The 27,028-nt window shown below is 41.7% G+C and overlaps 5 protein-coding genes across 8 annotated transcripts in view; 2 read left to right on the top strand and 3 right to left on the bottom strand.

Moving 5' to 3' along the window:
• Positions 1-870, bottom strand: part of PMS1 (PMS1 homolog 1, mismatch repair system component) — a 44,187-nt gene extending 43,317 nt beyond the window's left edge. The window contains exon 1 of one of the 3 annotated variants that reach the window (XM_036386460.2): positions 837-870. The gene's annotated coding sequence lies outside the window, so the exon portion shown is untranslated. Of the gene's footprint in view, positions 1-549; positions 695-736; positions 802-836 lie in introns of those variants that run through there. The other 2 variants (XM_054515363.1, XM_036386459.2) reach the window with 2 other exon arrangements.
• ORMDL1 (ORMDL sphingolipid biosynthesis regulator 1) lies at positions 464-7,306 on the top strand. 2 transcript variants are annotated; one of them, XM_036386461.2, is made up of 5 exons: positions 464-895; positions 1,120-1,183; positions 2,253-2,433; positions 4,751-4,902; positions 5,854-7,306. In XM_036386461.2, exons 3-5 carry the CDS (start codon positions 2,260-2,262, stop codon positions 5,987-5,989), a joined length of 462 nt encoding a protein of 153 aa, XP_036242354.1. In that variant the 5' UTR covers positions 464-895; positions 1,120-1,183; positions 2,253-2,259; the 3' UTR covers positions 5,990-7,306. The 2 variants fall into 2 exon arrangements, with proteins under 2 accessions (XP_036242354.1, XP_036242356.1); XM_036386463.2 differs by lacking the exons at positions 464-895; positions 1,120-1,183 and having other exon boundaries at positions 1,218-2,433.
• A 428-nt stretch (positions 7,307-7,734) lies between these two features.
• OSGEPL1 (O-sialoglycoprotein endopeptidase like 1) lies at positions 7,735-12,632 on the top strand. Its single transcript, XM_036386636.2, has 8 exons — positions 7,735-7,983; positions 8,126-8,375; positions 9,017-9,404; positions 10,307-10,511; positions 10,592-10,740; positions 11,312-11,442; positions 11,585-11,656; positions 12,509-12,632. Exons 2-8 carry the CDS (start codon positions 8,164-8,166, stop codon positions 12,597-12,599), a joined length of 1,248 nt encoding a protein of 415 aa, XP_036242529.1. The 5' UTR covers positions 7,735-7,983; positions 8,126-8,163; the 3' UTR covers positions 12,600-12,632.
• On the bottom strand, positions 12,265-16,608 carry ASNSD1 (asparagine synthetase domain containing 1). Its single transcript, XM_036386635.2, has 3 exons — positions 15,127-16,608; positions 14,080-14,261; positions 12,265-13,243 (listed from the first exon to the last, which is right to left on the bottom strand). Exons 1-3 carry the CDS (start codon positions 16,606-16,608, stop codon positions 12,982-12,984), a joined length of 1,926 nt encoding a protein of 641 aa, XP_036242528.1. The 3' UTR covers positions 12,265-12,981.
• On the bottom strand, positions 16,604-19,508 carry ASDURF (ASNSD1 upstream open reading frame). Its single transcript, XM_036386637.2, has 4 exons — positions 19,368-19,508; positions 17,837-17,890; positions 17,282-17,357; positions 16,604-16,701 (listed from the first exon to the last, which is right to left on the bottom strand). The coding sequence occupies exons 1-4, from the start codon at positions 19,440-19,442 to the stop codon at positions 16,631-16,633; spliced, it is 276 nt and encodes a 91-aa protein (XP_036242530.1). The 5' UTR covers positions 19,443-19,508; the 3' UTR covers positions 16,604-16,630.
• Positions 19,509-27,028: the final 7,520 nt, after the last annotated feature.

Genomic DNA, 27,028 nt, shown 5'->3' with positions numbered 1-27,028 from the left:
TCGGGAATCAGCTCCCGGCCGTGTGGCGTCCCCTGCCCTGGACCCCGACTGAGGGACACAACGCTGGCCACAACTCGGGAACACCTCCTGGGAGGCACAAAGGGACATCTGGGATGTCCTACCCATGGAAAAGGCATCCCACCTATAATGCCATTTAGCTAAGAGACACGTATCTCAGCTCAAGCCACCTTACTACTGTAACTCTTCCCGGACCAGAGGCGTTCCAGCTCTGCTCTGTGGGAAAGCGCAGCATTTTCTGCGTGGGAGCCCCATCGCTGACCTAACCCTTGGATCCTTCTACAGACATGTCCCACATGCCAACAACTGCGGTTCTACACATCCTCAGCTAAACCAGGAATAAAATCTCCCTAAATTTCACAGTTCCGGCCTCACAGCAGCCTGAAGCCACACCAAGAACCCCGCCCCCCCCTCCGAGCACCGCCTTCATCAGGGGCCCTGCCTCAGCGCGCACTGAGGCATTTATTCGGTTTACGAGCCGAAAAAACGGGCGAAAAGCTGCAGATAAACCCTGCGGGCCCTCCAGTTTACCCCAGACCACAGAGCCGTCCGCAATTCCCGGTTCTGGCTGCGAGAGGCCCGCTGCTCCCCGGGGCCTGCCTGGCCTCTGCCCAGGGCCGCCCGCGGGAAGCGGCGCCCCGGTCCCGGCGCGGCCTCAGCGAGGCGGCGGCGCTTCCCTCCCGCTCCCGTTCCCGTTCCCGCCCCGCGGCTGCGCTACCTGCGCGCCCGCCCCGCGCCCGTGGGCGGTACGGACGGCCCGGCCCGGCCCCTCCGCTCCCCTCCCGACCGGCCCTGCCCACGGGCACCGCGGGCTCTACCTGCGGCCGGCGCCCGACGCTCCGCTCCGGCTCCTCGGCGGCCGCGGGGCTGCGGAAAGGTGGGGCCGCGGCGGGGGGCGGAGGGACGGGCGGCCGGGGCCGCCTGCGCGCCGGGGCTGGGGAGAAGGCCACGGGCACGGCCGGCCTGGGGCCGGGGCGGCGGCGGAGCGGGGCCGGCAGGGCAGGGATGGCAGAGGAAAGGCGGCGGTGCGGCGAGCTGCCGGGCTGGAATCGTGGTGTGGAATAGGAAGGGATGGCGGGTCACGTCAAGATGTCTGTCTAGGTGCTGGCTCGGCGGGTGCTGCATCCGGGGGCAGAGAGGAACAGCCTTGAGTTGCCCATCCCAGGTAATGTGTGCACCGCTTGGAATGCTTGGCGACAGGTTCTGGGTAAGGTCGGCAGTGCCCCGATTCGGGTTCAGCTTCAGCGTAGCTATTTTTAGTCTACTGCTGTTCATATTGCAGAATTTTATATTTATATTTTATATTTATTTTATACTTCAGACCTCACTAAATAAGTGTCAGAAACAAACTTGCTACTGAAAGCAAACTTTCTTTTGCTGGTTAAACAGTGCTTTTGTATTCTGATTCAGATGATTGCTAAAAAACCCACTTCATCCCACTCTCATAAATATCCATAGTCTCAGAGATCATGTGAGTTTTAAGTAAGTAATAGTTTAGGGTTTTTTAAAAAATTATAATTACAAATTTTACCACAATAGGATGAGAGTGGCATTGTAGGTAAGTTCTGTCAGTTTCCTGGATATATCAGCATATGAAATTATCCTGTGTATCTCTGCATGTGTCTGTTCCTTAGAAAACTTTTGAACCTGTTTTCTAATTTCAGCCAGATTTAGGAGATGGAAATGTCTGTCTGGAAACTAATAGATGGGGAGAGGAGGGAATCTGCACTTTGCTTCAAGAAAAAGAGGCGTAGATTATTCCTTCATTACTCTTTCTAGAAGTAGGTGGCTGGGCAGTTGGTATATGCAGAATTCTTCACTAACCATTACATGAACAAGAAAGAGGAGGAAGATTGTCTGACGTGGGAAGTGGACAAGAGCTCTGGATATTGTCATGGATGGAGAAACTTAATTCAGAGGATGAAAGTTATTAGCTTGGTTTCTTACAGCTTTGCAACTGTGGCTTCTGACATCACAGCTTACTATTTTCTTAAATGTCCCTTCTGTAGCAAGCTTGTGAATTTTATTGGTTTGAACTTGTTTTAAACAAATGGTTCCCAACTGTCCCTTTGTACTGATCTCTCTATAAACCATAGCTTGAAGATCTTGAGGTACATCTGTGCTCTCTCCAGACCTGCTTCTTTAAAGCAGCTTTTTCCCACATTTGAAAATTGCATATATTAAGTACTCCTCTGTAACAGTAGTCTCAGCCTTCAAACAGATCTGTTTTATAGGGTAAAAATGAATGTAGGAGTTGCCCACAGCGAGGTAAATCCAAACACTCGGGTGATGAACAGCCGTGGAATGTGGCTGACATACGCGCTGGGAGTCGGCATGCTGCACATTGTCCTGCTCAGCATTCCCTTCTTTAGTGTCCCTGTCGCCTGGACTTTAACAAATGTCATTCACAACCTGGTGAGTACCCTCTCTTGGAACAGAGTTGGAGTAGTGGTTGTTCATAAATACTTATTTTCAGTAGCAAGGGAAGAGGAAAGTAGCCAATCTGTATGGACAATGAAATCCTGTCCAAAACACCACCTCTCTTTGGCCTATGCACAAAGGATTGGCTGTTTTGGGAAGGAGGGATGATACACAACCACTTTCAGTTTAAGCATGAAAGACATGAAATATTCTTTATGTATTCTTTTAAATGGTGTTTAATTAGGCTGGAAGGTTGCAAACATAAAATCATCATGCTAGCCAACTTTCACAGTGTTCTGTATATTATTAGACAGCTGTGCTGAATCCATAAACTACCACATTTTTAATTCTTGGACACTATTTACTAATTTTTCCACATAAATCTATTGGTATCCCAAAATGTTTAATTTTAGCAGCCTACCTATTTTCTTTAAGAGAAATGCTTCTATTCTGTTTCTTCTAGTTTTGCTTTCTGGCCAAGCTGCATAGCTCAGAATACAATGTTGTCACCATACAGGACATTAGAGAAATCTCACTTGAAAGCAGTGGGGAAAACTGAACTACTTTGACCCCAGCCCTGAAACCATTTGTTATTCAGAGGGTTGTGACTTGCATAATGACTTTTGTATGCAAAAGATTTTGTGAGCTGCTTTCTGCTCCTCTCCCCAGGATGCTGTCATTTTCCTGTAGCCACTTAAAGTAGTGCAGCTATCTTTATTGGTCCTGCCATGCTCAGAGAAAAGAGGGCCATAACCCAGCAATTTAGATCATACTAGAGGTTTGCTAGCTCAGCTTTCTGACATTACCAACCAAGAAGACAGAAAGATAGCTCCTTCCTTATTGAGGAAAATGATAGTTCACTGAGGATGGGTAATAGCCTCTTGAACGTAAAGTTTAATTTTATTTGAGCTTTTTGATTTTGTAGATAGGTTTAAAACTACCGGTGGAATTGTAACTGTCATTAGAGCATTTTGTGTGTTATCTTTGACAGCATCAGACATGTCTGACTTCAGAAGATGTTGGCAGAGACAAGTATTACTAAATATTTCCCACATGCCTTACTGAACTCATTGCAAGTAGCTGTAATGACAACAGGGATGAGAGCATGCACTGGCAAGTAGTTTTGTAGTGAAACACTAGAAGATGAGTATAAATTGCACTGTTGGATATTTCAGAAGTTAAATGGCACTTCTTTTGGAAACAATCCTCAAATGGTTTGACAAAAAAAAAATCTTGGATTTCCACTAATGGAAAACTCTTAGCTAACCTTGAAAGCATTTTTGATGGTTCTTTCTGCAAGTACCACTGGGAAATAAAATGTGGAGTAAGCAGTTGGATCTGTCCTAAAAGTGTCTTTATGGTTATTAAAATAGACACTGCAAATGTTCATGAATCAAAAAATTAATTAAGCAAATCAATTGTCCTAGGTTCACAGGGCTCTGGTCTGGAGGCTGTTCCAAAAAAAGGTGGAAGGAGACATGAAGTGATTTGCTGAGATTTCACCTCCATTATAAGAGTTTGGAAGAAATGTGATTTTTTTTTTCTATATAAAGCTTTCTTATGAAAATTTTTTAATGTGCATAGGAAGAGAAGGGAATCTTTGATATTGTCTCATAGAGACTCTTCCCTGGAGTTGGTGTGCTCTCTTTGATAGAAAACAAGTGTTTTTTAAATCTGGAAGAGGGTGTACTCTCCTGTTTGAAACCAAGAGGCCCAAGTTGGTTTTTCAGAAGAAACCATACATGGCATGTTCCCATCAAACAGGAACAGTCACAAGGAGAGTCCAGCATGTTTAGGGAGAAGCAGCAAAGACGTGGACAGATGGTATTCAGCAGAATGCTTAGTCAGTTTCTAAGGATTTGAAGCTGGTAAGTGGCTGAGAAAGCTTTCAGGAGTTGGTGTGATATTGTCAGTGTTTGTAGGTAGATTTTTGCTTTATGCACACTCTACTACTCATCACTCTGTTAACACTGTGCTAGGAAAGTGGTGATACAAATCCACACTTGTTACAGTGCTTGTTAAAATTCCGTTGAATTCAAGGAACTACTAGTGTAGAAGGCAAGGGAGTGGACTGGATGCCACACAGACTTGGGCTTTAATTCAGACTCTGCACAGTCTCAGGCAAATCACTTCTTGTCTCTTCCTTCCTCTTCAATAATTTGTCATTACAGGCTAGCAGCTCTTCTGGGTGAGAATTCACTCTCCTTTTTTTTAATTTTATTTTTTAAATTTTATAACGCATTGAACAATGTAACAATTATTTTAAAATATCACTAAAAGTGCCTCTGTGTTCACTTTTTATTTTCCCCAGGGAATGTATGTGTTTTTGCATGCAGTAAAGGGAACTCCTTTTGAAACACCTGATCAGGGCAAAGCTAGGCTACTAACACACTGGGAACAACTGGATTATGGAGTACAATTCACATCTTCAAGGAAGTTCTTCACAATCTCTCCTATAATTCTGTGAGTTCAAAACTGTATTATAGATCAAGTGACACATAAAGCCATGATTTCAAAAGCTGCAACATGATGGGTTGCAATTTACAGTCTAAAAGCATTTTCTGTCTTTTTTTCTTGTTTGTTTGTTTATTTCTACATCACAGCTGTAGGAGTATTTATTTACAGGCTATGTAATCAACAATCTTTCTTCTGCTTTTGACACTCCACATACTGAAGTCAAAGTTTGTAAACAGGTATTAATGGGGCAGGTTTTAATGATTAGAAATGTTGTGAGGAAAACTTACTGTTAACTCTTGAATTTCTTTAAGAGATTGTGAAGTCATAAATACTGAAAATCTAAACTAATTGCTTGTGTGACAGCATTTATTAACCGTTTTGCAACTTGTAAGCTAAAAATGTGTCATTTCCTCCGTGGATGTGATCTGGTATCAGTTTTGCTTTGTACATATTGTCTTCTATTTACACTATGCAAATGGTGTAGGAATTCTATACACCTGTCTCTGTTGACAAAAGTATGGTTGTGTAACTAAGAAAAATTAGATAAATATTTAATATCCGACTCTAAAAATCTTTCTGTTTGTCCCTGAAGAAAATTTATGTGTCCACTTATATGGCAGTGAGAGGGGAGGGAAGATCCTCCATGATGTTTAGAATGTTGGCTCATAAAGGACAGAAACTGAGAAAATATATGCAACTCCTCAAGGTGGGGAGAAGTGCTGGAAGAAAATAGTAAACTAAGAGTTGCTTTTTAGCACCTTGAGAGGTATGGGAAGAAGAGACTTAGACCATAATTTTGCTGTAGATACTCTAGAACCTCTGGTGAGATATTTAATACAGATACAGATGTTAACCAGTAAAATCTTACTAATCACTAAAGCACTTCTTTCAGCTATGCTCTGTATGTGTTTTAGACAGGGCTGCCATCAGCTAAGCTTGTTCTCTTTTCTCCTGCAGGTACTTCCTGACGAGTTTCTATACAAAGTATGATCCCACACACTTTATCCTCAACACAGCCTCTCTCCTGACCGTGCTTATCCCCAAGCTGCCACAGTTGCATGGGGTTCGTATCTTTGGCATCAATAAATACTGAGCAGAAGGTTCAACACTGGCTGCCCCTGACATGGCTACTGCTGCTCCCCAGGTGAAGGAAATGAGTAGTCTGCTGTGCTGAGTATCTCATCATAGCCAGGGAGAGATGCTTTTACGTCTGAGATACAATTCCTGCTTCCTGCAGCATTGTCTGGGATGAAAATCGACTTTGTAAGAAGATGCCTTCAGATACTTCAATGTGGACTGGAAATGTGTAGAAGAAAGATTTTCATGAAGAACTGGGCAGGCCCAGTTCTAAAGCCTAATCCCCACTAAGACTGTACATGTGGCTGATGCAAGTGGCTTGTAAGGAAGGTTCAAGTAACAGCTGAAATGGAGAGCAGAGTTTCACAAATACCCATCATCCATAATGCAGGTGGTAACTTTACATTAAATCCAGAATCCTCGATGCCAAGGACTGGTGAGGCCACGTTCTTAGATTAAGAGAAATTAGGTAGTTTCTGCTGTAATGGATTGTGAGTGGTTGTGCTTGTTTTTGCATTGTAAAAGTTTGTCCCACAGTAAGTACTGTGACAGCGAGTGTAAATTGATGGTGTAATTCCTGCCTTCTCTGTTCCTGTGATTTTTTTTTAATTTTTTTTTTTGTCACAATAACTGAACAAAGTCCTTAACTTCCAGCTCAGGGGAGTTCCACATCAACTCAAGAGCTCAGTTTATGTATGCTTTTACAAGTTGCCACTGATGTGTTTATTTCATTTTGCTTACCAGGATACTGACTTTTCTATGTGTAAGTGGGACATCCTAAAAAATTGCAATTTCTTTTTAGGTGTGAATTTTTGACTGTTTTCTCTGCTATTCACTGATGGGTTATTTTTCAGTAGGTGAGAGGCCTGTGAGGTGGTGGGGAAAGGCTTGCTGCTGTCCTAGGAGAAGGTGCTCTGTTACAGAGCAGTGTCTGAATATGGAAGCTGTGTAGGTCATAAGCTAGAATAGAAGCTGAACTAGAAGTAGGTGAGTAGGCAAATCACATGGACTAACTATGCTTTTGCAGAAAAAGGTATAGATAACTTGCATGTCTTGGAAATGTGGAGGAATGCTGTGTTTTAGGGGTACTGTGTAGTACGGGGTAATCTTGTATATTATCAGCTCTGGAATTAGAGTGAAGGAGGTACATCTACTGCTCTGAGCGCTTATTTCTCTGTCATGGCAAAAGGATGACTTCTGAAGTCTGTTGTGTGTCTGCCAGCCCAAACCAGCTCAGATTTAACAGAAGACCCCATGTAAGACTTGATTTACATTTTGGTTGCAGTGGCAGCCAGTGAGCTGGAAAAAAAAAATTAAAAATATCAAAAGACAAGCCTGTGGTGTACTTACTTTTTTTCTACAGCAATTTTCTGGCTATTTACTTTATCGATAAAGATGCTGTTAAAAAAGGGTAATGAGTTCCGAATTTTCTTTAGCAATTGGAAGTAATTAGTTCTGCCTGTTGCTTGCACAGAAAGCGGTAACTGGCTGATTTTTAAATAATAGCCATCACAAGGCCGTGCTACATTTGACAGTCGCTGCCGAGGGGCAGGGACTGCAATACTCGGCCCGAATTTGATGTCCCGGGGCCGGGGTGCCTGGGGGCGGCTGGCCAAAGCCCGCGGCTTGCAGAGGATTGCGGGGGAGTCGCCGCTCTCCGCACGGCGGCTGCGCCGGCCCGGAGCACCGCCCGCGTTCCCGGCGGGGCGGAGCCGGCCCGGGAGGGGGTGGCGACAGATCGCGACACGGGGAGGAGGACGCGAGTGCGCCGCGACTCGGGGAGGGCGGGGGATTCCGGCCGCCGCTCCCCCTGGCCGGGGGAGCCGCGGAGGTGGAGCCGAGCCCGTGAGCCGGCAGAGCGGCCGGACGTGCCCTGTGCTGCCCGCACGGCAGCGCTCCTGCTGCCGGCCGCGGGCCGGCTGTGACCTCCCCTAGGGCTGCGACCGCCGTAGGGCTGCAAGAGGCACCGTCACCAAGCGTAGTGAGGAACTCTCTTCACACGTAATTCAGGTAAAACAAGACGTTACCGCCCAGCTATTTATTCTTAGGGTCTTAAATGTTGCGTGTGGCCACTCTGTGACTTTAAAAGCTCTTCGGAAATACAGAGCAGAACACGTGCTTGAAAACCCTCTACTAATAATAAACTGTACAGTTCTCTTCTAGACATAACCGCCAGGTAGATTATAAACAATGAACAACATTGCCAAAAGCGTTTTGCGGTCGGTGAAGCACGGCCGAGCTGCGTGGCTAAGGACCAGCTCTGCTCACTCTGGGAAGCAGCGTTTTCACAGGCTGGTTTTGGGAATAGAGACGAGCTGTGACGACACCGGTGCTGCTGTGGTGGATGAAGCTGGCTGTGTTCTGGGAGAAGCACTGCACTGTCAGAAGGAAGTTCATTTACAGTAAGAACAGGCTTCTCTCAAGGCTTCTGCTTAATAACGATTTTACTGGTTTTGTTACTTATAATATCATCTATATGTAAGTCTTCCGTGTCCCATAAAACTCAGTAAGTAGTGGGTAGGTGTGAAGCTGTATCACTCTGGCCTCAACACATACTGCCTGAGATAATATTAAGGGGGAGGAAATAAATGCCATGAATTTAACAAGTTTCCTCCAGTGTTTTCTTTCAAAGAGAGACAGATTACTTCTCTAGCTTGAATAAAAGATGAAAACATTGCTACTGTTAAAATCAGCGATTTTAATTTTCCCTTTTTAAAGGGAAAATTAATCAAATATAAGAATTGGTCGTTAAGAACAGGAGCTGACAAATGAGGGGTTGTGAATATTAAGTTACATAGTTTTGGAACAGTGTTGAGATACATTTAAAAAGCATCTGTACCAGAAAAGGTCAAGTTAGATCCTTTTCTGGCCTTCCACTGATAATTACGCTCCCTTCAGTGCCCTTGACACTAAACAAGGCATTTGAGAATGTACTAAAGAAACAGGCAGGATATGACAAGGTTAAGAGGTGCCCGAAAACTATTTTTATGGCATTCTCTCTGCTATAAACCACCAATGCATTGCAATTCCTTGGTTTTACTAGGTCAGGAGGAATAATTCCCGTGGTGGCACAGCAGCTTCACAGAGAAAACATCGACAGAGTGGTTCAAGAGGCCCTTTGTGCCAGCGGCGTTTCTGTGGCCGAGCTTGCGGCCGTGGCCACCACAGTGAAACCTGGGCTCGCTCTGAGCCTGGGCGTGGGGCTGCAGTACAGCCGGGGCCTGGTCAGCAGGCACCAGAAACCCTTCATCCCCATCCATCACATGGAGGCTCACGCACTCACCATCAGGCTCACACATCACCTGGAATTTCCCTTCTTAGTTCTCCTCATCTCTGGAGGCCACTGTCTCTTGGCAGTAGCACAAGGAGTTTCAGATTTCCTCCTGCTTGGACAGTCCATCGACATCGCTCCAGGTGACATGCTGGATAAGGTAATATCTCCTTTCCTTACCTTTCCTTAGTTGTTCTCTCTTTATTGCTTTTATACTACATAATGGTAGTAATATCATCAGCCTGAGGACAGCAATTCAATGCAATACAAGTTTTATGTAACTTTTTTTCTATTTTGAAATGCCATAGATTTAAGATATGAAAGACTTAAAAATGTACACAAAGTATCAGTCGTAACATATGTACATTAATTATATGTTAGCAAATAGGCAACATAACCAAAACTGGTGTTGGATGTTTCATTGACACTGATTATACAAAGAAGTGCTATTAATTAGAGAAGATTTATAGAGGTATTTTATAGAGGTATTATTTTGCTGTCAGGTTTAAAACAATGCATGTTAAAGCATTTCTTACTATTTTTAGTTTTTAGAGTTTGAAAAGCATGGTTTGGCATTCACAATCTTAAGTTTTCTGGGTCCCCGAGTACAGTCAGTAAAATTGGTCATTTTTGATTTTGTTCTCAGCACTGTTTTTAAACACTATTTGTGCATATTTATTAAAAAACTGGGGAAGTGCATGGCATCAGAAAGGGGATTTTCAGAAGCTGAAACCAACTTTATTCTTGTGTATCTGGTAATACAGTATGGCAGTCTGTGTGTGTTTCCTATAGCTTAAAAATGGAGTCATTAATTATTTTCTGCAAAATTTGTTGATCCTCATGTTTGCCCAGATTGTCCTAGAATTGCATTTCTAAATACTCCAAGAAAAAAAAAATCCTGCTGGGCTGGTGTTATCAGCCATGATAGCCTTACCATGCCCTGTTTGTAATTTCCCATTGGATTGGATGTTTTGGTGTCACATTTTACTCCATGGACAGCAGTACAGTGATGCCATTCCAGGGAGGAACTGATTCTAAGTCTGCTGTTTGTCATCTCCTTAGGTGGCACGGAGGCTGTCTCTGAGAAAGCACCCAGAGTGCCACAGCATGGCTGGGGGGAAGGCCATAGAGCACTTGGCTCAGACTGGGGACCAGGAACTGCTCACCTTCCGACTGCCCATGCAGCAGTATCGGAACTGCGACTTCTCTTTCTCCGGCCTTCAAAACGTTATCAATAATGCCATTGTACAGAAAGAAAAAGAAGAAGGTATTTTTAGGCACTCAGACACAAACTGAGCTTTTGATGACCTACACTCAGGAGCCCCCTTTGACGATACACTTTTATAGGTATTCAGGAAGGTGAGATCCTGTCCTGTGTTAAGGATGTTGCTGCTGCCGTACAGCACGCAGTGGCTGTTCATATTATCCAGAGGACGTATCGAGCCATGCTCTTCTGCATCAAAAACAGCATATTGCCATCAAAAAATGCCACTTTGGTGGGTATACCTTTTTTTTTTTCCTTTTTATATCTGACTCTATAACATCATTTGAAGATGCAGATGCCTTGTTGTACTTTCCACCTTTGACATATGAGGAAGATCTCAGTATGTATTATATTGTTAAAATACCAACAATATTGAAGTAACAGTCATATAAATATTTAGCTGGGCTTTAAGATAGAGATTTTCTTACCATCTAATCTAATCTAATCTAATCTAACCTCCTATAACAACTTGCCCTCTTGCTGCCCAATACTTGATGGCTGTTCTAGTTACAGTAGAACCACAGATTGGTTTAGCTTGGAAAGGACCTTAAAGATCATCCACTTCTAATCCTCCTGCCAGGGGCAAGGACACCTTCCATTAGACTGATGTGCTTTGGGAATGTCTTTTTGCATAATAAGCAAACTTAGCATACTCTTTTCTGGTATGTTTTAATCTTAAATGCAGCATTTATTGCTGTCTTTAGAACTTCAACTGATAACCCTTTTCTAAACGTGATACTAATTGTGTGTGACCCATAAGTACTTTTGAATTAATGCCTTTTTTCTTTCTGAAATGCTGTCAGGTTGTATCTGGAGGAGTTGCAAGTAATCAGTATATCAGAAAAGTCCTACAGAATCTGGCAGATGCAAAGGATTTTGCTTTACTATGTCCTCCTCCAAGACTCTGCACTGATAATGGTGTTATGATTGCATGGTAAGAGTTGTTTTTTTTAACACATAATACAGGAGCACATGCAAAGTTGACATGAGAGTCAAGAAGCTTTGTGTGCTGACTGAATGATGTGCTTGTATGCAGAGTTGTGATTACATTTTTCTGTAATTGCTTTGTTGCTCAGGAATGGCATTGAAAGGTTACGTGCAGGGCTGGGGGTCCTTCACAGCACAGCTGGCGTCCGCTATGAGCCAAGGTAAGTGACTGCTCATCCCAGGCTCTGTCCTCACTGCGGGCTGGAAAGGGGAACAGGTCACATGAAAAAGAGGCACAAACTGCTGAGGAGTCTCTCTGCAGCACATAGAAATTTTAAAAGATGCCTTCCAAGGCAGTTTTAAATACAAATGATCATGGCTGATATTTATTTATGTTCGTTTTGGCTCAGAAACTTAATTTACCATACATCGTAAGAGTTCTATGTGTTTTCTTACCATGGTTGTCTAGATGTTAGGCTTAAGGCCAAACAAAATGTGGATATCTCAAAAGTACCAGCTGGTCTTAAAGTTGGGATGTTTTTCATTTCTTTTTCCCTTTTCAGAAAAACAGACCTGGATGGTCTCAATACAAAAAAAAGTTGTATTACAGTTTTCAGATGAAAAATTATAAAATACTCTACTTCAAAAATAATTTGCTGTATATATTTGAGTGAATAAAAAACTAAGTTTTACTTGCTGTAGACAATGAATTATTTAAGATTATCATAGGAGTTACCTGTGAATCTCTAGTGTTTTGCATTCATCGGCAGGACATAAAATGAATTATCAACTAAAATCAGAATCTAAATACAATAACAGACCCAGAAGATGGCTTTGAAATCACAACTGTATTTCTAGAGTTTGGAATAGCTACAAACACAAATATTTCCTCATTGTAAAAATATTTCCAGGTACAGACCATTTTAATGGTCTCAGTCTTACAAGTGCAGGGAATATACTGAAATAATTTGACTCTCCTGCTAATTGTAAAAAGAGGTCTGTGAAGCTGTACATCTGTGTGATATGGCAATGACAATGTTAATTTTTAACAAATACATAATTTTGTTTTCTAGAGCTCCCCTGGGAATTGATATTTCAAAAAGAGTTGAAGAAGATTCCATCAAGGTGCCAAAATTAAAAGAGATACGATGGTTGGCATCTTAAAAAGTACTTAATAAAAGTAATTGCAACTATAAATTGCTCAGTGAAAAGTGTTTCAATGCTGTTATGTTTAGGGACAATACTTGGATTACAAGTGTTGAAAATCATCTGTCAGAAAAACAAATGCTGTGTTGCTATCACCGAAGTAATTCCAGTTGCTACAAACTAAGCATTCAATATTAAAACAAAACCCAGCATCTCAGTATTAAACAAAAAAAAAGCACAGGATGCATTCATAGTGAGTTCCTCGTTCACATACACATGTACAACTCTGATTATTAATAATTATGCCCAAGTGTTTAAAAAAACCCAGACCAAACATTCTAAGAAAACTTGATTTACTGACTTTGTGTATAGAATAAATGCAACATCTCCAGATACAGCTCTATAATTCATCTACTGAAAGTAACTTCAGCCTGCTGCATGTGTCAGATGCTTTTTCACTGTTGCTCTCTAGTTTTGCAATCCGAGATCCAAACTGTACTGCCCTTTTTGGCAGAACAGTTGAGGCTGTCAGGCCCAGCTCCTTGGCTGCAAGGCGCAGAATCAGTTTCTCGCCAATTCCTCGAGGTAAAGTCAAATCAGCTTTTTCTGAGACAGGCAGAGAATTGAGGAATGAGACAACATCTTCATCAAGAAAAGGAAACCTGAAAGAGAGATTTACATGGGTAAAGATCCTTTAAAAATTCTATAGGAATAATCTTGGTTTTCCCCTTTACCACATGCAAAGACCTTGTGAAACTACACTGTAACTGTGAAACAAAAAGATTCATACAACAAATGCTGGTATCATTCTGAATTTCAGGCATTCATACCTACTCATCTGCATGGTTAAGAGCACTGCACATCCACCACTGCAACTGTTCTCATGCTGAACTGAAAATGTGGAACTAAGACTTGGAAAAATAGTGGCACAAAGATCACATGAGAAAACCTTTCATGCACCTGAGTGGCCTCTGCTCCTGGACAAGACCTAAGGAATTCTTTTCAAGTTGATGGTAGCATGGAGAAGTAGGCACAAATAAAATGATTCTTCAACTCTTCAGACTTAACAGCCAGGAAATGTGGTAGATAGTGACTATGCTTTACTGCAGGGATAGGAATACACAGCTCCTGTTACACTGTCTTTCTCCAGAGACAATCCCAGAAGGTCCACATCAGAACACTTCAAAGTTGTGCAAAAGACTGTTTAGCTTAGAATTATAAAACCAGCTAGAATTTCCCTATTTCAACATCCTTCTTAAAACTTCTAGATGGAAATCAAGTTGCTAAATTTCCTTAAGTAAACTCTTCCACAATATACTACAGACCATTTTTAAAAAAACAAAACCAAAAACTGCACAACACAGTACACATTAACAAAACTGCAGCTGAACTAGAGACAATAAAACACACAGAAGTTTCAATTAAGATTTTGTTAGGGGTGATAAAAACTGCATCTAACCAGCAAAACCAGTTTTGCTCCGTGTTAAAACAGTAATACCTGGCTTCTTTTCCGTGATCACCAATGATCCTGTCATCTCTACCAAGATTTCGAGAAGAAATGCGCCCTAACTCCATTTCAAGTTCTTTATTAAGACCCTCTAAGCCATCTTTGGTGAAGCAAACACGATGTCGAGAGTACCCAGCAAGCTGCTCATCTGCTCCAATTCCTGTAAGCACAACCTGAGGAATTAGAAGAAATCTTAGTATCTATGCAAGTTAATTTGTAACAGACCTTAAAGGTTTAACTACATTTTAAGGAGAAAAATTTTAATACTCATCTTTTAAAAGTATTACTTATCAGAATGGGCTGTGCCTTACACATTTACAAAGCCTAAAACAATTCCCAGTACAGTCATTGGTAATTTAAATTATCAGACCTTAAAGTACACACAAATATTGCTAGTGGAGGAAGGAAAAAGCCGTGACAATAATGCCATATGTATCACAAATACAGCAGTATATTTGAAGAATGTCTTTCTTAGTTTCTAGTATAATAAACAGCATTTGTTAAATACCAGCCTTTAAAAATTATTGCCAAAGTCAATGTCATATATTGTAGTTACCTGAATGTACACCCAGAGTACTGTTCATTTACCAGCTACGTTACACAAAGTAAAAATGACTTACACTACTCAGTAAGTACAGTAAAATGTTTTATCAAGGAAAAAACCACTATTACATCTGGCCCATTACTGTGCCGTCAACAGCTGAAATGAAACAGTACCTTCTCACCTACACACACCATCAGGAACAGAGAAGTGAGAAATCAGAATCAAAAATAATAGATGGTGGTTATTTGTTTCCATTGGATATTATTGCATATCCAAGTTCACTGAAAAGCCATGCATATTACATGACAATAGAACTGAATGTGATTTTTAACTCTAGAATTACACAAATACTATAATTATAGAATATTGTACATTCTGACACTGAATTTCAGAAGCCTCATGAATAGCAAAAATCCCAGCTGATTTCTAAATCAAGAAAACTGTTTTTACATTCAGAAGTCAAACACTAGGCAGAAAACAAAACAAAACAGTACCTTTGCAGGACTTTTATATGGTTTCAGTTCTCCTTGGTTACTAATGAAGCCCTCTCCTCTGGAAGCAAACCAAATTGCACAGCCAATACTGTCATCCAAGACTGTATCCAGTGGATAGATTAAGTAATTAATACGCTGTTTTCTCAGTTTTTTCAATTCCTCTAGTGTAACATTAATTTCCACGAAGTTCCAGGTTCTTGAAGGGTTAATGGCTTTTAATTCCTTCAGTCCTGCCCTACCAGTGATTCTGTCAGGAACATCAAAGCAAGATGAATGAGTACCAGAGTCAGCAGCAGGATCTTGACAGCTTTCTTGAGGACAAAGCAAATCAAGCTGTACTTCATGGCTGGTATGTCTTTTAGTGGTACCCCTGTGCTTAGCTTGCTCTTTCATCATGAAAGCTACATTAAGAAGATCAATTGGCTCTTCCACAGGCACATGTTTATCAGCCAGGGCTGCAATAACCATAGAATCAATGCCACCAGAAAAGAGCACTGCAATATGTGCTCTCTTAGGAGACATGTTTGGAACTTCTCTTGTTATCTGATCTGGATCTCTAAAAAGACACAGGACTCGTCTCTTGACTGCTTCATTTAAAACATCAATAAACTGACAGGCTAATTTTTTCTTGTGTTCCTCTGCAAGAAGTTCTTGAAGGGTTTCTACAGAAACCACACAGTTAATGTTGCTAAAATTAGAGCTTGGACATGCACCTGAAGCTTTAGAAACTGTTTTATTTAAGGGGATAACTGGTGCTCTAAGACACAGCTTTGATTCATTCAGCACGAGATGTACATGGTTTGGTAAGTCTTTTGACACTTGGTCAAGGACATTAATGCGTGTTTCTTCTACTGCTTTCTCTCTGCAGCTGTACTTCCATGGAAACAATGTTAAAGACAAAGATTTAGTTGCTGCACAAGCTTTGAGATCAATTTTGAAAATTCCACATGCTGGGACTTCTTGCCATTGGTTGCCTGATTCAGAACAACCACTAACAGATGTGAGACAGAGAGCGCTGTTAACCTCATTACTGAATTGCCAAAGCAAACTACGACGGCCAAAGTAATCTCTGCCAAACCATAAACTGTGTCTGGGTGCTTCATAATAAATAAAAGACCAGGGACCCTGAAGTGATGAGAAGAGTGACAAAATGTCCATTTCACTGCTGCATGAAGCCAGATGATGAAATATTACTTCAGTGTCATTCTCTAGATTTCCTACATGGACTCCACTGAAAATTTCTCCATTCCAAAGAAAAACATTGTTATTGGCATCTTCCAGAGGCTGAGGAGTCACCAGGCCCCTCAAGTGAAGTACGTGGCCTGAAAACAGACATTGATAAGAGAGATCAGACACAGTTTTTATCAACTGTTGGCTACTGTCTGGTCCTCTTCGTCTTAGATGGCAGAGGATGTCCTCACTGAGGAAATCATGAATCACACGCTGGCTGCACAAGGTAACAACACAGCAAATACCACACATTGCAACGAGGAATTCACATCAACTACTTCTTGATTTTAGCCTTTTCTGAATTTTCCAGCTCCTGATGTGCCTTCTTTAATTCATCTAGTTTGTCTGTGTAAGAGAAAATTACACAAATAATCAGTTTCACAAACAGGAAAGTTTATGCATAGGTATGTTTCAGTGTATATCCACAACATTAATAATTCCAGCCACTTGTTCAATTAAAGTGAAAAACATAAAACACTACTTAGGCAAAGAGCTATGTTTGTGTTCCATCATTACTAAAACAAGCTATATAAGCTTGCTGTAGCATATTCCTTTTTAGTTATACAAGGATGATTTTTTTCCAAAGAAAGCCACAGTGCAATAGGAGAATGGCCAACTCTTATATAATCAGTATGACTTCAACATTTGTAGTAGGAAAAGGGAACTGACAATAAAAATGGCAATGCTATTAACCCAAATCAAAGCAAAGAGAAGCAGCAATTGTTCACTCCAGAAAATTAAATACATACTTCTAAATTTATACTCTTCTAATGTTTGTTCCATCATCACCTCTATTATCCATTCTCCTATTACTCTGTACTGGACACACAGCTGCAATTTTCTCATTTTAACATACCTTTGAAATAGCTACAAATACAGCTTTTAAACATTAACTATTTGAGATACTTTTACACTGCAAACTTACTTTTGCACTGAGACAGCATTTCTGTCCGGTCTGCAAGGAAGAATATGTTGCTATTGGGTTGCTGCTTATAAACTTTCTGTAAAACAAAACCCACACTGTATTAAGTCAAAGCAGCAGATGCTGGACCCACACTGCAGCAGAAGCTGGTGTGGGTCCAAAGAGACACTCCTGATATAAAAGTGAAGGGGTAAGTTCTGCCCTGTGAACACCAGCTTTCTAATGCTGTACTATCAAAAGCATTTAATGCTCAACCTAAGACAATTCTGAATTTCTCTTTTCCTCATCCACAAGGGATCACGTTCTATTTTAAGCAAATGCACAGAAAAAGTAAGAATACCTCACGAATCTTTGTGATCAACTCAAACATCTGAATGAAATAACTCAAATAAAATATAAAACCCCAGCACTGCCCAAGTATACACAATCAAATAATTTGCAGGACAAATTATTCTGAGCACAGCAGACCACATGTTTATTAAAATCTGGATTACAACAAATTACATTTATTTTTCTGCTAAAATGAAATAGTTAAAAGCAAATTTGTAAAACCCTTACCCGGTTCTTCTTCAAATTAGAAAGCTCATCGACTACAACCTTCTGCTCTTTAATCTGAAAGGCAAAAGATGCATTTCAATTTAATGATAAAAACAAGACATCATAGTATAATCCTAGTGGTGAGCATGTCTACTGATATTTTAAGACACCAACATGCATGTCTAGCTGAATCACTGAAGACAAAGTAAGTATAAAAATTACATACTTAATTTCTCTAGAAACAGGCTATTCTGCATGCATTGGTATTTCTCCTACCTTCAAAAGCCTCTGGGAAGCCAGAGTACCTATAACTATTTAGAATCAGAGAGCACATTTTTCCCCCTTAGAAGAAAACATGTACACAACTAATACAACATCAAATAACTTTTAAAAATAGCATAATATCAAGAATACACTATATATTGCATAGTGTATGCTCCAGATTCAAAATGAAATTAATGAAAATCCAAATACTCTGATACTCTAGAAAATTGTATTAGCAATGGGAGCCTTTCTATTGCTCTGGATTTTTACATTAACTTCCTTAGTGGAATTTACCACTCTGCTGTGCACTGACAGATGTGGCAGATATTCCCATCTTCTTTTACAATGACAGCTGTGAACGCTGAAGAGTAATCAGAAGGACAGTTGCAAAAGCCAAAAACTAACCCAAATTTGCCCTCTTTCAATTTGTATACATTGCTCCTTGTCTTCCTTGTCACTACAGCTCCTGACAAAGAGCCCTTCTCTGGCTTCCTGTAGGCCCTATTGGAACACTGGCAGGTTGATAGGAGGTTTTTTGGAGTGAAAGTTCCACAGGCTTGACAGATTGCATACTGAACAGAGCTGTGGGCCACCAGGGAAGAGAGAGTGGATAAATAAGGAGCACCAGCCTCTGTGGCTGAAATCCCTTGGGACATTTTGGGCAGACAAAGCTGAACTAGGCTAGAAGGAAGCCATGTGAGAAGCAGGTGAGGGTACTTGGAGGGGAGACCTCATAGCAGTCTTCAAGTTCCTTAGGAGGGCAAGTGGAGGGGCAGACACTGATCTCTTCTCCCTGGTGACCAGCGACAGTACCACAGGGAACGGCTTGGAGCTGGGTCAGGGGACGTTCAGATTGGATACCAGGAAAAGGTTCTTCACCCAGAGGGTGGCTGGGCACTGAACTCCCTCCCCAGTGAAAGTGGTGACAGCACCAGCCTAAATTCAAATAGCTTTTGGATAACGTGCTCAGGCACATGGTGATTCTTGGGGTGTCCTGTGCAGCGCAGGAGTTAGACTCGACCATTGCACGTCTCTCGAAACTCACGATTTTCTGTGAGAAAAACCTCACTGCGTCTTACTTGGCATTTCAAGCAGTAAGACCCAAAATACCGATCTGGCAAGCGAGCTATCGGCGAGGCAACACGGGCTCGCTAAATGCAGGCCGCTCTCGGGGCCCGAGGGCGCAGCCCCGAGTACAGGAGCCCCGGTCCCTGACAGCCCCCGCCCTCCTCTACCTCACGCCGCTCGCACCCCAGGCGACAGGACCCGCAGGACCGCCTCCGCTCACCCTTCGGCTCAGCTCCTCCTTGTGGCGCAGCGCCGCGCCCTCCCCATCCTCCTGCCGCGGCGGCCGCCCCGACATGACCCCGGCGGGCACCGGGCGCGCTCACCGGGCAGCGGCGACAGCCTCGCTTCCGACACACAGACACCGGAACCAGCCGCACCAGAGCGCATGCGCGCAGGCGGGCCCGCGCACAACGCCACCAATCAGCAGGCGCGGCCGAGCGCGCGCCTGACCGAGCGCCAATCAGCAGGCGCGGCAGAGCACGCGCGGCGGCGCGGGCCGGACGGCGCGAATCGTGAGGGGGCTCGCGCCCCCGGCTGGGGGAAGGCGGGAGTGCGGCGGCCTGTGCCGGGCGGGACGGAGCTCCCGGAGCCGTGTCCCGGAGCGCATCGGGACAGGCCCAAGGTGGAGAAGATGTTTGGAATGAGGCTTGGAAACTTTGGAGTGTGTCGGCTTGGTGTGCTGTGACCCCAGGCTGCTGTCGGGCTCTCAAACCCCTTTAAGCGGTTTGCTTAAAGGTATTCCAGAAGAGATACGAATCACACACTATTTACAGACATTAGGATCATATGTTTCATTATGTTCATCATTAGGACATGTTTCTACAAGAAAGGTGGAGAGGGGCATGTAGTGACAGGACAAAGTGGAATGGACTCAAACTGAGAGAGGGCAGGTTTAGATCAGATACTTGATGGAAATTGCTTACACGGAGGATGTGAGACACTCCATGGGTTGCCCAGAGAACCTGAGGCAGCTCCATCCTTGCAAGTGCTCAAGGCCAGGTTGCACAGGGCTCTGAGACACCCTGCCCATGGTAGGGGGTTGAAATGAGATAGTCCTTTCCAACCCAAACTATTCCAGGATTCTATGATTTTATTATTATACAATATCAATGTTTAAGACCATCCACCTAAGATGATCCTAACATTTCTTTGTCTCTTCCATTCTACTATAGATATGTCACAGTGATGCATATGTCTACCTGTCCTTATAAATACACCATTGTCTCATTTTTATCCCTTTCCTTCTTTTTAAACACTCAAGAGTAATCCAAACTTACAGACCAATTGCTACCAATTGCTCAGTTGTAGGATTTTATGAAATTTCTATCCCACTTGTTGTCCTTGTGGTACTGACTGCGGTGCAAATATAGTTAAAATCTTCATGAACCATTTGAAATATTTGCAAGTTTAGTAAGAGAGGTAGGAGTGTTTTTTTGCTTTAATCTCACATAATCATACATATTATATATTTTGATAATACTTAGAGTTTGTGACCAAGATTAATCCTTGGTTGTATCCATGAGCTTGGTTAGAATGTCTGTGATGTTGATCAAAATTTTTGGCAGCAGTAGAGGAAGAGCAAGGATTTTGGCTCCTAGCAGAAGGATGAAGAAAGACAATTTGGCTATAAGAATATTTGGCAATACACTTACTTGCAAAAGCTGTGCTTATTTGCTTTTAACAGAGAGAGAAACTGAGGTTACACTTGCCTCAAAGGTCAGTCTTGCTCTTCCATCCACTTTAAGCACACACTTGTGCCTCCAGCCTTGCCCCACCATGGCTGGGTGTGGGGCTGTGTGCTGGGACAGCTGAGGGGCTGATCTGTTTTTCTCAGCAGAGCACAGTGCTGCTGTGAGTCTGGCAGTCCCAAAGCAGCTGAAGCTGTTGGGAAGTTGTTGCCCAGGGGTTGGAGTGGTTCTGGGGCTTGTCTCTTGACTTCTAGAGGAAATACACATATCTGGGTCACAAAGATCAGTTTTGGCACTATTGCTCAGTGTGCTTTGTAGTTTGGCACTGTTGTTCTGGTGAGTAATGTGTTTAATCTGAGTAACTCCCAACCCTCTGCTGCCCAAGTTTTATTTGTTGTTCATATGTTACAAAGGTTGATGATCAAGTAACCCAGTAGTCAAAGTATAATTTCTGTACTGATTATCCTTTTTATGTTCAGTAATAAATGCAGTTAGTGTTTATCAAAACCCCATCACTCAGTGTTAGTAATTGTTTCAGAAGAGTGATGATAATGGTTTTGAGGCATAATAGAAAAGGTGGAATGGTTTTAACTTCTGGTCTTACCACAAATTGATCATTCTTCTACTGATATAGAGTGGGCTTTTGATCCTTTTAAAAATGAATGAATTCCTGTGACAAGATCACTCCTGAAATTACAGTCATACCCACAATAAGAGCAGCTGTGTTTGCAGCTCAGCAAAGGGAAAGGTTGGCACCTTTTCACTCCCTGTGCAGGGCAGTGTCATCTCCATTCACGCTCCTTTCAGGGCTGCTGCAGTTCTGGTGTTGCAATGTGCCTGCACTGTTATTCCTGAGAGCTGGGGAGGGCACTTAGAGCTCATCTGGCTGACAGCAAAGTGGGAAATGTCATTCAGTGACACATCTCTGGTCATTCTCCTTGTGTCTGTGCATCTGAGAACACCTCTGGCGCTCTAAACTATTTTTCTTTAACTAGCATAAAACTATTTCTGGATGTTAATAATGCCTGACACAATGTTGATAAAACATCAAGGAGTATTTCAGTCTCTTAAAGCCCTCACCTTTTCAATATCTAGCATCTTTAAAAATTTAAAAAAATAACACAAATTACCCAACAAGTCATGTAAACTGCTAAAAACCAGAAGTAGTTACTGATGCCAGAAAGTCTTTGAAGTTGCCATGACCTGTTGCAAATTCATGGCCAAAACAGTAACCTTTAAATAACCAAGCTCAAGCTCCAAAAGGCTGCTGTTAAACCACACTGAAGTGGTGAGACATCCTTGTGACAACACTCTCAAGTCTTGAAGGCCTCTGTTCGTGATGTTGGCAGTACATTTGTGTCAGAGGATTTTGCTGCTGTGAGAGGCACAGGGTAGGACTGATACTGCCTTGGAGGCCTAGCAGCCTCAAAGCTTCCCTGGTTTTTGTGTGGGCTGAAAATCCACAGGCACTCAATTCTGTGTCTCTCAGCTGACACTTGGAAACATGCTCAGCCATCATAATCAGTTGTGGGTTTAGGTCTGTTCATGTTGGGAACATGTTCAGCCATCATAATCAGTTGTGGGTTTAGGTCTGTTCATGCTGGGAACACGTTCAGCCATCACAATCAGTTGTGGGTTCCAGTCTGAGGCTCAGCTGTGAGTGACTGTACTCTGAGGAAACTCGTCATGCTTTAGAAAAACCTCTCACACAGGTCCTTGGAGGGGAATAGCACCAGGGCTATTGTAGCTCTAATGTTGGCCACAAGAGAGCAAGCTGAAACTGCTGGCTGCTCAGAGACAGCCAAGGAAAGAATGGGGCCAGCCATGTAAGACAGGTGGATGAGGTCTCTAAAAGGAGATACCACAGTCAGAGGATATTGAATTTATGTAGATTTTTGTCTGAACATCCTCAGTTCTGATCCTGGGTTATTTTGTATTCAGACACTGTATCATCATAATCCACATAAGTAGATTCTGAGATGTAGCATCAATCTCTGTGTTAATTTCACAGTTGAACCTATATTTTAATAATTTGCTAATTTACACCAGTCTTAGAAAATTCAAATTGCTGAAATGAGTTGGGTTTGCTTTATGGTAATCCTTCTGCTAATCTGTCTGATACATCAGGATTTGAAGGGAGTTTGGTTAGCTTACACAGTCTGGCTATATACACTGGAATCTCGGCAAAGTTGTGGTTTGTTTCCTTAGTACCTAGAATCTCAATGACACAAGAAACCTTGCAAAACCTATAATCATTCTACTTTAAAAGTCCTGCAACTGCAAGTAAAACAAGAAGTCTGAGCACATTTATGGTCTTGAAGTGCAGTCAGTTTTTTCAGCACTTCTGATACACTGTTAAAGCAATCTGAGAGCTTGTTTACACAAAAATTCTGTGTAGTTCACAAGAATTAATTTATTAATTTTCTAATTAAAAGCAGAATTTCATCACTTCACATGGAAGATTTTAAGGTTGTTGTCAAAATAGCTGAGAACTATCATCAGTCTCTCATTAGTTTTTACAATCTGATTGCATACCTCAAAGCTTCTAAAAGTGCTGAACTGAACAGCTTATTTGTAAAATACTCCCAGCAGTCTTTTATCTGATGATTTAAGTAAGAGAGGATTTAAAAATAGACTTTTACAAGTTCACTCTGTTCTTCAATGTAAAACTGAAGCAGCTCTAATGAGAGCCTTTGTCAGGGTCTTGTGTTGCTGTAGTTGAGAAGACAGTTTGACCTTTAATTTTCATAATTTTTCCTTCCTTAGTGCAGAGCAGTTTGTTGTGCGCTTTGTTAGACTTTAGAAGAGAGTTAAGTTCATGTTAGTGCTAGTTTCACTTAGAAAGGCAGAACTATGAGATTTGGGTTTGTCTCTTGCAGGGCAGTCCCTCACATGCTCTGAATGACCAATGCAAAGGTTTACTGCAGTAACTACTTTGAATATGGGATCAGAGTTCCAGATACACATTTTGAGCAGTGGAATGTTCAGGGATCCTAAAAAATCAAATGCTGTGTCTTACAAAACAAACATTTTCTTTGCAGTATGAAGATGGAAGCCTGGTGCCTGGGTGCTGGAAGCTCTTCTGTTGGTGCCACCAAAGAGCAGGTGTATGAGAGGCTTAGAACTGCTCAGGAACTTTGGGTAGACACATGCCTCATTTGGATGATCATGGATTGGGCATCTTAATATAGAATCAAATTAGTGCTAGTATTTCTGCCTAATGAGAAAAGGAAAAGAGAACTGCACCAAAAACTCTGAGTGAAGAGTCAAGAAGTCACTCAAGTGAAGACTTAAAAGTAAGTGCTTTTTGGAAGCTGCATTAGGAAGTCTGGAGAAGACTGGAGGGATAATTATGGGCTTGCCTCTCTTTCCTGTTGGGAGTGCCTCCATGAGAGTAAATACTGTGTTTAATACTATGTACAACTGATATTTTCTGGGAGATAAAACCCAGAGATTAGATTGTTTTGGAGGAGTAGGCAGGCCTGAGCAGGATGGGCTGAAGGCATGCTTTTGCTGCTATGATATGGGTCTCCTGGAATCAGGAGATTGGTAATTTCAGCTGAGATAGGTTACAGCCCCATAAAGCACGTTCCATAGGCACACAACAGACAACTGAGTGAGAGCTTGGGCAGAACAGAACATGTCTGAGCAGGCTGGAGAAAGGGGGAAATGCATGAAACCTTTGTAAGGCTCTCTGAGGCAAGAGGGAAGGTAAGGATCTTTGCTCTGAGATGCCCAGTTGGATTAGGATCTTGCCTAGGTTGATTTATTAAATGTGTAGCTCTCATGTGCTTTTTGTGCCTTTGCTCTCACTGTCACATACATTTGGACTTAGCTCCTGCTACTGGGCAAATAGAGCCACTAGAGAGACTGTTTTTCCAGGTTTGGAGATGGGAATTATTTGAAAGGAAACACTAAGGTTTTCAAATTATAATGTGCCAGAGGCCATGTTATCAAACAGCTTGTTGGCCTTCATTTATTTTTAAACTTCATTCTTTCTGTCTTAGGCTGCCCTGAGGCCTTCCTATTTATGCCATTACCCACTGTCATTATTCCTCTCCAGTTTTCTTTTTATTTTTCTTCTCTCTACTAGAAGTTTTGGTACAAATCAGCCTGCACACATGGCAAAGCAACCTGAGACCAAAGAAACTGAACCTTTAGTAGAACTTTCAGTCTTGAGGGTTATACTTGTTCACCAACCTTTTATGGTGAATGGGATACTTAGTGCTTTCAGGTGCACAGAACACAAAATGCCCAACTGAGATCAATGAATACAGAGAGGAAATCTAAGTCAAAACTGAGTGAGTTTTCAGGGTGAGGAACAGAACTTGGAGGTCCTGGCTTTTATTCATGTTCCACCTATGAACATTAGTATCTCCATGTTTAAATTACTATTTCCATATTTAAAATTGGGCTTTTTTTTGCTTTAGGAAGTCACAGTCAGAAAGCTACTCATTTCAGAAATATTCACTGCACTGAATGACAAATGTGTATCTATTTTAATTTTATCATAGTATTTATGTTGAATGTTTTAAACCTCAATTTAAAAATCAGGCAATTCTTGCTTGGCAATCTAGACCTTTCATGTCAGTAGCTGGAAAGAAAATATTCTGACCAAGTTCTCATGGAGCAGCAGACTAAACATTCCACAACTAAGTGACCTCTGACAGAAAAGCTCACAGAAGAGAGCTCGTGAAACATTTATTTTGGGTTATCACAGCACAAAACATTTCTATTTGTCATGTTGAAATAAAATTTAAAAAGGCAAAATTCCCTGGTTGAAAGTTGCTGTGCCTTAAGTTTCACAATGATTGTCATCTTATTTGAAGTCTAAACATCACTGAGATGTAACTTCTTTCCCCCAATACTCTCATGTGAAACACCATCACTGATCCTATACCCTTTCCCACTTTAACACAGTTTTTGGAATAAGTACACCTGTTGCAATTAAGGAAGAAAGGTCTATGGCTGTACAAAAGGGTAGGCTGTAGCTACTGTGTGGTGTAAGAATCTCAAGTTTTAGGTAGTGTAATAGTCCTCAAAAGATTTCCTTCTCTTTCAAGGAGCCACTAGAATGGAGAAACCAGCAAGGAAAATGCTGATAGGTTTTGAATGTTTGCCATATCTATATCTGGTACGGTTACTTAAAATGCAGTAATGCTGTCTGCATTCCTGGTATTCTCGGTGCTGATTTTTAAAATGTTAATTCGTCATTTGGAGCAAGAATAACCACAAGAAAGGGAGAGGTATCATTGCATAATTACTGGTATGTAGTTTAATTGTTGAATACTTAGCAAAACTTTGCCCATGTCTCTGAATTTAACAATAATTTAGGTAATAGAATTAAGGTCTTTCTGCTATTGACATACATTATCACATGTGGGAGAGGTAGCCTTCCACCTAGATAAAATCATACAAATTTTTAACTTGAGCATTTGAGTAAGATCCTTTTTATTAACATTCTGACATTTCTTTGGAAACGGTACTGTATTTAGCACTTCAGAACTCAGTACAGTAGCTGTCTGGAAAACAAAACAACCCCTAAACTAGATACTTGTAAATTAATATCTCAGCCTACACACAATGTAAGTTCAGTTAAAGCAAATATATAATAATACTGTTAAAGCAAACTTTTAAAACCTTTTTACGAGGTTATAAATATGACAGTGTCAGTGTAACTTGACAGACTTACTGAGAAGTAGTGACTTGGTTAGCAGTGAAAGTCAGAAATAAATAAAGCTTTGCCAAATTTTGCTCATAGGTTGCTTATAGGTCTCAATTGGTTGAAGTGACAGTCCTGTCAGCATCAGTTTACATGGCATAAAGGAGGGAAATTTAGAGTGGCCATTAGTAAAATGGTAAAATTGCTAGCAACGTGGACAAGATGTGACTACATTTGATTCCCTGCAGGCCAGAACAAATAGAGAGCCATGACAATATGTTGAGTTGAAGGAACATACATTTCTAGAATTATTCCAGTCCAAAAGGATGAAAGTTCTCCCTAAAGAAGGGAAAACAGGCAACTATTTATTATTTCCTTTGTATCTTCTTAGCCTTGTCTGCTGTCTCCACTTTCAATGAAATCTTGAAAAATTATTATCCAGGAGATAATGAATTGTTAAAAATCCTCTTATGGACAGTGTTCAGAGCTCAAAAGACAATTCAAAATTTAAAACAACTCTTAGACACTGAG

The sequence above is a fragment of the Molothrus ater genome, chromosome 7 (genome assembly GCF_012460135.2).
Source record: "Molothrus ater isolate BHLD 08-10-18 breed brown headed cowbird chromosome 7, BPBGC_Mater_1.1, whole genome shotgun sequence".
Lineage (NCBI taxonomy): Eukaryota > Metazoa > Chordata > Aves > Passeriformes > Icteridae > Molothrus > Molothrus ater.
Note: the sequence above shows the minus strand (reverse complement) of the source record. Positions and strands in the feature narration are given on the sequence as shown.

Coding starts and splice junctions, on each gene's coding strand:
- ORMDL1 (XM_036386461.2), top strand. CDS start 2,260: ATGAATGTAGGAGTTGCCCACAGCGAGGTAAATCCAAACACTCGGGTG. Junction 2,434..4,750: donor CAAATGTCATTCACAACCTG/GTGAGTACCCTC, acceptor TATTTTCCCCAG/GGAATGTATGTGTTTTTGCA. Junction 4,903..5,853: donor ACAATCTCTCCTATAATTCT/GTGAGTTCAAAA, acceptor TTTCTCCTGCAG/GTACTTCCTGACGAGTTTCT.
- OSGEPL1 (XM_036386636.2), top strand. CDS start 8,164: ATGAACAACATTGCCAAAAGCGTTTTGCGGTCGGTGAAGCACGGCCGA. Junction 10,741..11,311: donor CATCAAAAAATGCCACTTTG/GTGGGTATACCT, acceptor AAATGCTGTCAG/GTTGTATCTGGAGGAGTTGC. Junction 11,657..12,508: donor GGCGTCCGCTATGAGCCAAG/GTAAGTGACTGC, acceptor TTTGTTTTCTAG/AGCTCCCCTGGGAATTGATA.
- ASNSD1 (XM_036386635.2), bottom strand. CDS start 16,608: ATGTGTGGTATTTGCTGTGTTGTTACCTTGTGCAGCCAGCGTGTGATT. Junction 14,262..15,126: donor CATATAAAAGTCCTGCAAAG/GTACTGTTTTGT, acceptor CTAATTCCTCAG/GTTGTGCTTACAGGAATTGG. Junction 13,244..14,079: donor GATCACGGAAAAGAAGCCAG/GTATTACTGTTT, acceptor TCTCTCTTTCAG/GTTTCCTTTTCTTGATGAAG.
- ASDURF (XM_036386637.2), bottom strand. CDS start 19,442: ATGTCGGGGCGGCCGCCGCGGCAGGAGGATGGGGAGGGCGCGGCGCTG. Junction 17,358..17,836: donor CTAATTTGAAGAAGAACCGG/GTAAGGGTTTTA, acceptor TTTGTTTTACAG/AAAGTTTATAAGCAGCAACC. Junction 16,702..17,281: donor AATGCTGTCTCAGTGCAAAA/GTAAGTTTGCAG, acceptor TCTCTTACACAG/ACAAACTAGATGAATTAAAG.